Source organism: Octopus bimaculoides, chromosome 29, assembly GCF_001194135.2.
Source record: "Octopus bimaculoides isolate UCB-OBI-ISO-001 chromosome 29, ASM119413v2, whole genome shotgun sequence".
In the NCBI taxonomy this organism is placed as follows: domain Eukaryota; kingdom Metazoa; phylum Mollusca; class Cephalopoda; order Octopoda; family Octopodidae; genus Octopus; species Octopus bimaculoides.
In genome coordinates this window covers 595,180-604,328 of record NC_069009.1, presented here as the reverse complement: position 1 = coordinate 604,328, position 9,149 = coordinate 595,180, and the positions used below count along the sequence as shown (strand labels likewise).

The window sequence follows — 9,149 nt, the reverse complement described above, 5'->3', positions numbered from 1 at the left end:
GTTCTGACAAGAATAGGTGGAAAAGAATTCCGTTTACATAATCAGCTTGATCGGTCACCTTCCTCTGTCGGTTGAGTAAAGTGTCATCCAAGCTGATGTTTATCGATGATTAAATTTGATTTGCAACACCTGTGCGTATTAATCAGCCTCACTTTAGTTGGTAATTGTCATCAACAACTTTTCCTGGGATCATGATTTGATAAGACATACAGCATTATGCTAAAGATCGGACATGATCTTTTGTGGGCAAGAAATGTGAAATAAAGTTTATTATAAACAACACAAACACTTTGTAATTTAATAGCTCTCAATGCGATACCTGTTCAGCAGCAATTATTTTTATTTAATAAAACTTCAATTAAATCTAATCAGGAGTAAGTTAAATTATGCTAAGTACAACTAAATTGAAAATGTTCATCCCTGGCTGTCACGGCGATACTCAAAACTTTTAGGTGCGAATTTTACATAAGTAGGACACTTTTTTTAACAAATTTCATCCGGAAAATCATCTATGTCAATTACACGGTTGCACAAAGTACATGGGTTTTTACGGCACTTGTGTTTAGTTAATTGATAGCTTTTAGAAAATGATTTACCCCAGATATCACAATGATGTGGCTTTTCTCCTGTATATGTATGTTTCTGTTGAGTCACGTCCTATAAGAGAATAATTTAACACAGATATGATAATGATATGGCTTTTCTCCTGGATATATATGTATGTGCTGAATCAAGTTACTCCTATAAGAGAATAATTTACCACGTATCACAATGATATGGCTTTACTGTTCCATGTGTATATTCATGTTTAGTCAAGTTACTCCTTTTAGAGAATGACCTACCACAGATATCACAATCATATGGCTTTTCTCCTGTATGTGTACGTTTATGTTGAGTCAAGTTACTCCTACACGAGAATGATTTACCGCAGATATCACAATGATATGGCTCTTCTCCTGTATGTGTACGTTTGTGTACAGTCAAGGTACACCTTCGAGAGAATGATTTACCACAGATACTACAATCATATGGCTTTTCTCCTGTATGTGTATGTTTGTGGTGAGCCAAGTTACTCCTACACGAGAATGATTTACTACAGATATCACAATGATATGGCTTTTCTCCTGTATGTGTATACTTGTGTTCAGTCAAGGTATTCCTAAAAGAGAATGATTTACCACAGATATCACATGAATATTGTTTTTCCCTTAAATCAGTCTTCTTTGGTTTAGTTAAACTATTCATTATGAGATAATATTTTATTTTACACATCACAATGTTTCCTTCATGTCTATAAACATGATTGAGTTCAGTTCAGTCACTATTTCTAGAAAAGAATTTAAAGCTGTATTTCTTTCATCTGTGATCTTACTAAATATCAAAATCAGCAGGTGAAAATTGTCAGCTCCTTTGTAAAGTTATCCAACCGTAATTAACCTGTAAAGCAATCACCTTCATGTTCCAAACAGTGAAGACAAGAACAATGTTTTACTGTTGTCATAGAATGTATTCATATAAATTTCGATGCATCGATGAATGCTCCTGCTAAATACGTCTTCTTCCCTTGGTTGATGAAACGAAATAAAAATATGAAAGGCACATCTGAATGAAGAAATTTCCTGTGTGTCAACATGATGTGATATTCTGAAATAAGAAAAGAAACATCGAGATAAAGAGGATAGTTAAACGATACAGTAATTCAATATTGCAAATGGTACATCAACACTGTCATCCATTCAATGTTGGCAGGGGTCGGAGTTTACTGAGGCATTGAAAGACTGGCATAATTGACAGGCGCTACACCCTAAATTTGTCTTCTTGTGCCAATCAAAAAAATTCCATGTTTGATATATCTACAACGAGGAATCATATTTTCTCAATGTTTCTATGTGATTACTGTAAGTTCGAGGGATTCATATAATTTTACATCATCATAATTATTAAAATTAACCTTTAAGTAAATCTTCGTCAACTTAACGTTTTATGAATGCCTCATAAACAGCAGGACAACATGACGTATAACAGTCGATCATAGGTTTTCATAAACAACAGATAAACAATTCCGTTTGAAGTTGTTATTTAAGACGAGGAAATGTATTTTCCTGATTTTGTTTCGTTTTCGCTTCGAAATAATTACTTTAATATCGAAATGTTCACATAATTCTATTATTTACATTATCATGATTACATGCTTAAAGTAAATCTTTCTCAACTTACCCGATCGAGATACAAACAACGAGTCAGTGATCAGTAATTAACGAATATAATTAACAATTAAATTGGCGTGAGGCTCAAGTGCTGCTGAAGTTATTTCCCCTTACATGATTATAATACATGACTTCTCCTATAGATGGCGATACTCACTGGGGTAAACTTTGGTACTTTCACATTCACGATTTTCATTGAGAAAAAAGAAATCGGATTTTTTGGCGTGGAATCAAGTAACTTGACCTCCTATTATGCTGCAATTCCCTCATTTTAGTTCGGAAAAATGAGATGGGTGAGAAACCGCAACCCCCCCCCCATTCAGGAATCATTCTTTTTTCATTGAATGACTTTGGTACCTCTGTGACTTCTATAACCTCTGCATTTTCACTTATTTATTTCAAACTTCTTTCAATTTTCAATCTAATGTAATCCACACTCTGTCAAAAACATCTTTCTGCAAAATGTTATCTAAAATTCTGGGTAAAGGAAGAAACAGCCAAAAATATTGGGGTGGTGTGTTGGCAGAAATTTCTGAGACTTCCAACATGCAACCCACCCCGTTTTCCAAACTACAAAAAGAAGTGTTTTGTGACATTTTAGAAAAAAAAAAACAAAAAAACCCCAGCCTTTTTGAAATTTTATTAAAACTTTATTCCAAATTTTCTTTTCAATCTACATGGAAACATACAGAGATTAATAAAATAGAAAAAATACTTTTTAATTTCAAATTTTCTATGTGCAGCAACACAAGCTACCCCTGTACTGAGATGGTAACAACTTAGAATGATCTCAAAATGCATGCTTCCAAACATTGCACAAAACTTTAGGAACAGTCAATGGAGAAAGAGGATTTGGAAGCTGTTATTTTGTGCAGGATAGCATGTCTTGTCAACTGTAAAACAAGCAAATAAATTGAGGAGGACAGAAATTAAATAAGAAATTTTTGCTAAATCATCATCTCCGATATCAAAAACATATGAATCAGAAACGAATAAAGAAAAAATATTACTGGTTCTGAGAATTTCTCAAATGTATCAGTGATCATTTTCTTCCCAGAATAAATAAATTTGTGACATTTAGAACAAAATGATTTACCTCATGTGTCACAATGTTATGGCTTCTCTCCTGCATGTTTGTGACTAGTTAAATCACAATTTTGAGAGAATGATTTACCACAGATATCACAGAGATATAGCTTTTCCCCCAGTATGAATGTATCTATGATTAGTCAAGTGACAATTCTGAGAAAATGATTTACCACAAATACCACAATGATATGGTTTTTCTCCTGCATGAATACGTTTGTGACCAGTTAAACTGCTCCTTTCAGAGAATGATTTACCACAGATATCACAATGATATGGTTTTTCTCCTGTATGTGTACGCTTGTGCCTAGTCAAGTTACTCCTTTGAGAGAATGATTGACCACAGATTTCACAATGATATGGCTTCTCTCCTATATGTGTAAGCTTGTGTCTAGTCAAGTGACCACTTCTAGAGAATGATTTACCACAGATATCACAATGATATGGCTTCACTCCTGTATGAATACGTTTGTGATTAGTTAAAATGCTCCTGTCAGATAATTATCTACCACATCACAATGATATGGTTTTTCACCTGTGTGTCTATGTTTGTGCTTAGTCAAGTTACTCCTCTGAGTAAATGATTTAGCACAGATATCACAATGAAATGGTTTCTCACCTGTATGTGTACGCTTGTGCTTAGACAAGTTACCCCTCTGAGAAAATGATTTACCACAGATATCACAATGATATGGCTTTTCCCCTGTATGTGTATGTTTGTGCTGATTCAAGTTATTCCTTTGACAGAATGATTGACCACAGATTTCACAATGATATGGCTTTTCTCCTGTATGTGTATGTTTGTGCTGAGTCAAGCCAATCCTTTGAGGGAATGATTTACCACAGATATCACATTGATATGGCTTTTCTCCTGTATGTGTATGTTTGTGTTTAGTCAAGTTACTTCCATGAGAGAATGATTTACCACAGATTTCACAATGATATGGCTTTTCTCCTGTATGTGTTTGTTTGTGTATAGTCAAGCCACTAGTTTGAGAGAATGATTTACCACAGACGTCACATTGATATGGCTTTTCTCCTGTATGTGTATGTTTGTGTTTAGTCAAGTCACTCCTTTGAGAGCATGATTTACCACAGATTTCACAATGATATGGCTTCTCTCCTGCATGTGTACGTTTGTGTTGAGTTAAATTGCTATTTACAAAAAATGATTTATCACATATATCACAGTGATATGGTTTTTCTCCAGTATGTATACGTCTGTGAATAGTCAATTGACTATTATAAAAGAATGATTTACCACAGACATCACAGAAATGTTGTTTCTCTCTTGTACCAGTAGTTTTTGCTTCAGTTAAATTATTCATCATGATAGAATAATTTATTATACATATCACAAAAATAATGTTTCCTTCATCTCTATAAACAAATTTTGTTTTCAGTTCAGCCACTATTTCCTGAAAATAATTTGTAGCTGTGTTTCTTTCATTTGTGATCTTATTTAATATATAGATCAGCAGGTGAATATTGTCAACTCCTTTGTAAAGGTATCCACCCGTTAATTAACATCTAAGGCAATCACTTACTCAAAATTCCAAACAGTGAAAACAAGAAAAATATTGTATTCTTAGTTTGTATTCATGTAAATTTTGATGTATCGATGAATGCTCCTGTTGAATATGTCATCTTGGTTTAGTTGACGAAACGAGATAAAAATATGAAAGGCACATCTGAATGAAGAAATTTCTTCTGTGTCAACATGATGTGATATTCTGAAATAGGAAAAGAAACAGTAAGATAAAGAGGATAGTTAATTTCTGATTTCAAAAGGATTAGATTTTCCTCAAACTCCATTTTTCCTCAATTCTACGAGGGAAAAATATCGGATTTTTCGAAGTCCTTTCCCTACCCCAAAGGAAAAGATTTTCCCCACAAATATCTTTATAATCGTAAGCTATACCGTTCCTAAAAGTTATGAGGGAAAAACTTCGGATCTAGTGAATTTTCCGAAGGCCTCTCACCCCTATTGCTTTCTGCACATCTTTGAGTTCAGATTCGTTTTTCACATCTTTTTCTTTTGTACACGTTGCCCTATTTTTGTCTTTTTCGATTTCGTTTCCGGGTACCAATGTCAACATTAACCTTAATTTCACATGTAACAGGTTTCCATAAACAACAGATCAACATTTCAGTTTGGAATTTATTATTTAAGACGAGGAAATATATTTTCCTAGCGTTGTTATGTTTCAGCTTCGAAATAATTACTTTACGATCGAAAGGTTCACATAATTCTATTATTTACATTATTATTAGTAGTATTATTATCATGATTACAGTCTTAAAAGTAAATCTTTGTCAACTTACCGTATTCGGATATAAACAACGAGTCAGTGATCAGTAATTAACGAATATAATTAATAATTAAATTGGCGAGGTTTAAGTGCTGCTGAAGTTATTTCCCCTTACATAATTATATTTCAAGACTTCTCCTATAGATGTCTCTACTCACTAGGGTTAATTTTGGTACTTTCACAGAGAAACGAACAAACTCGGATTCTTTGCGTGGAATCAAGTACCCCGATCTCTTAAGATGCTTGAAATCCCAGATTGCAAATAAATTTGAAAAAAAATAAAACAGTTTCTCTTTGTAAAATTTCACTTAATAATTCAACAGCACTATTCTCACAGTAAAGCAATAGTTTCCCTGTGATTGACAGCAGTTACATTTTGCCAGATGCCTTCGTTAAGCAGAATAACGTGTTTGCCAATTGACCCTTCAAATCTCTTCTAGGCTGCCAAAAGCGCTAGAATGGAGATAACAGACCACCAACGAAATTCGCTGTTCGCAACAATATGTCTCTCTTTCTAACTAGTTTGGATAATTATAAATACTAAAATAGCGTAGGAAAAAGTTAGTTGGCAGATGAGACATGACGCAGAGGTGACCACATGCTGAATCCAGTTAGATAATTCAACTGAGATAAAGCTTACAGTGAGAATGTCAAGTATGATATAGTGTCTTATCGCAACACCACTGCTGTTTTAATATCAGGCACCATGAAAGTATCATTTTATCGACTCCCTACACTTATCATTCATTCTATCTTCCTCTAATCCCTAGTTAGGCAACTAGCAGTCGACCAAACATAAACAGTAGCAACTGAGAAACTCGTACAATAATCCTACCACAACTGACTGACTTTATAGTGGCTGTGTATGGGGATAGTCAGCGTGACACAGTGTGACAAGGCTGGTCCTTTGAATTACAGACGCAACAGAAACAGGGAGTAAGAGAGAGAGAAAGTTGTGGTGAAAGAGTACAGCAGGGTTCGCTACCATCCCCTGCCAGAGCCTTGTGGAGCTTTAGGTGTTTTCGCTCAATAAACACTCACAACGCCCAGTCTGGGAATCGAAACTGCGATCCTATGACCGCGAGTCCGCTGCCCTAACCACTGGGCCATTGCGCCTCCACACCAAATTAAGTACACAACTGAAAAAGCTACTACTAGTTTCATGCTATTATGATGCTTGATCAGGTATAGTCACACTTTCTCATCCATGCCAGCATAGGAAATAGACATTAAAGGATGATGATGATGAAAACACAACAAAGACAAAATCAATATCACTTAAAACTTTTATTCATTATTCCCATTCCTTTATATTCTCTCAGAACAAATTCCTCAAAAATTCAGCACAAACATCTTCAGAAATCAAAGTCATTTCTGTGTTGATGTATACATGATAGTTAAGTTAGTAATGTCAAGCTTGAACAGAATATCCATAACTGCTGTCCTGTTGTAATAAATTTTGATATTGATACTGTTACACTTGTGTATGAATACTCATATGTGTACTTAAATGGCCTTTTTGAAAGAATGACTCACCACAGATATCACAGTGATATGGCTTCTCTCCTGTATGAATATGTCTGTGATGAATCAATTTAATATTATAAGAGAATGATTTACCACAGATATCACAACGATATGCTTTCTCTCCTGTATGTGTACGTTTGTGTTCAGTCAAGTTACTACTTTGAGAGAATGATTTACCACAGATGTCACAACGATATGGCTTCTCTCCTGTATGAGTACGTTTGTGACTAGTTAAAGAGCTATTTTCAGAAAATGATTTACCACAGATGTTACAATGATATGGTTTTTCTCCAGTATGGATACGTTTATGATTAGTCAAACTACTATTTTCAGAAAAAGATTTACCACAGATGTCACAATGGTATGGCCTCTCTCCTGTGTGAACACGTTTGTGACTAGTTACAGTGCTATTTCGAGAGAATGATTCACCACAGATATCACATTGATATGGTTTTTCCCCAGTATGAATACGTTTGTGCCTGATCAAGTCACTATTTCTACAGAATGATTTACCACAGATATTACAATGATATGCTTTCTCTCTTCTATGTGTAGGTTTGTGTTTAGTCAAGTCATCACTCTGAGAGAATGATTTACCACAGATATTACAATGATATGATTTCTCTCCTGTGTGAGTACGTTTGTGTTTAGTCAAGTTACCACTTTGAGAGAATGATTTACCACAGATATTACAATGATATGGCTTCTCTCCTGTGTGAGTACGTTTGTGACTAATTAAAGTGCTATACTCAGAAAATGATTCACCACAGATATCACACTGATATGGTTTTTCACCAGTATAAATACGTTTGTGTTTACTCAAGTCACCACTTTGAGAGAATGATTTACCACAGATGTCACAATGATATGGTTTTTCCCCAGTATGAATACGTTTGTGACTAGTCAAGTGACTATTACGAGAAAATGATTTACCACAGATATCACACTGATATGGCTTCTCTCCTGTATGAACACGTTTATGACTAGTCAAGTGACCACTTTGAGAAAACGATTTGCCACAGACATCACAGTGATGTAGTTTCTCTCCTGTACGAATGCACTTGTGTTTAGTGAAGTGTCTTTCTTCAGTGAATGATTTACAACAAATATCACAATGATATGGCTTCTCTCCTGTATGAATACTCTTGTGACTAATGAAAGCACTATGTTCAGAAAATAATTCATCACAGATATCACAGTAATACAGTTTCTCTCCTGTATCAGAATTTTTCATTTTAGTTGAATCATTCATTATCAGAGAATAATTTGTTACACATATGACAATGGCTGTGCTCGCTTTACTTTTATGAATGTTTGTTTTCAGTTGTGTCACTATCTTCAGACAATAATTTAATGTCATGTTTCTTTCATCTGTGGTCTTAACATCTAAAACTGCAAATTTAAACTGTTAACTCTTTTATAAAGTTACCCAAGTTTACTGAAATTGTAAAGCGATCACCTCGTCTACATTCCAGACAGTGAAGACAAGGAAATTTTGCTGTTAATTGCATTGTCCAGAAGAAATATTTTCCAACTGTTCATCATAGATTTTACTTATATAAAAGTAGTTGATTTATTGATGAATGCTCTTCATAAATATATCGTCTTCGTTTCGTTGATGAAAGTTGATAAAAATATAGGCACATCTGAATGAAGAAATTTCTTTCACGTCAACATGGTATGATATTCTGAAATAGGAAAAGAATAAGTAAGATAAAGAGAATTATTAAATGACACAGTAATTCAACATTGCAAATTATATAACATCAACTGTCATCCACCTAATGTCTATGTTTGAATGGAATTGAAACTTTTACAACATTCTGTATAGAGATTTCTCTACCTTTCTCAGATTATCTATGTTTTTGTTTCATTTCTTAGGATAAAGCCATGTAATGACTGCTATTTCCAGCATACTAAACGACCAGCAGAGGATTAGTTACTCATAAATTTGTTTACAAATGAGAGGCCTATCTTTTCACAACAAATTCCGCCTTTTTTTTTTTTTTTTTTTTTT

General features: G+C 34.2%; 2 protein-coding genes across 2 annotated transcripts in view; both read right to left on the bottom strand.

Annotated features, from left to right (window-relative positions):
- Nucleotides 1-1,486: 1,486 nt before the first annotated feature.
- LOC106880338 (zinc finger protein OZF-like) overlaps nucleotides 1,487-9,149 on the bottom strand; it is a 17,078-nt gene continuing 9,415 nt past the window's right edge. Inside the window, exons 3-4 of the mRNA XM_052978015.1 lie at nucleotides 5,619-8,820; nucleotides 1,487-1,644 (exon numbers count right to left, since the gene is read on the bottom strand). Coding sequence (XP_052833975.1) covers nucleotides 7,080-8,492 — 1,413 coding nt within the window. The 5' untranslated portion in view covers nucleotides 8,493-8,820 and the 3' untranslated portion in view covers nucleotides 1,487-1,644; nucleotides 5,619-7,079. The remainder of the gene's footprint in view (nucleotides 1,645-5,618; nucleotides 8,821-9,149) is intronic.
- On the bottom strand, nucleotides 2,833-5,108 carry LOC128251212 (zinc finger protein 492-like). Its single transcript, XM_052977808.1, has 2 exons — nucleotides 5,014-5,108; nucleotides 2,833-3,783 (listed from the first exon to the last, which is right to left on the bottom strand). Exons 1-2 carry the CDS (start codon nucleotides 5,106-5,108, stop codon nucleotides 3,390-3,392), a joined length of 489 nt encoding a protein of 162 aa, XP_052833768.1. The 3' UTR covers nucleotides 2,833-3,389.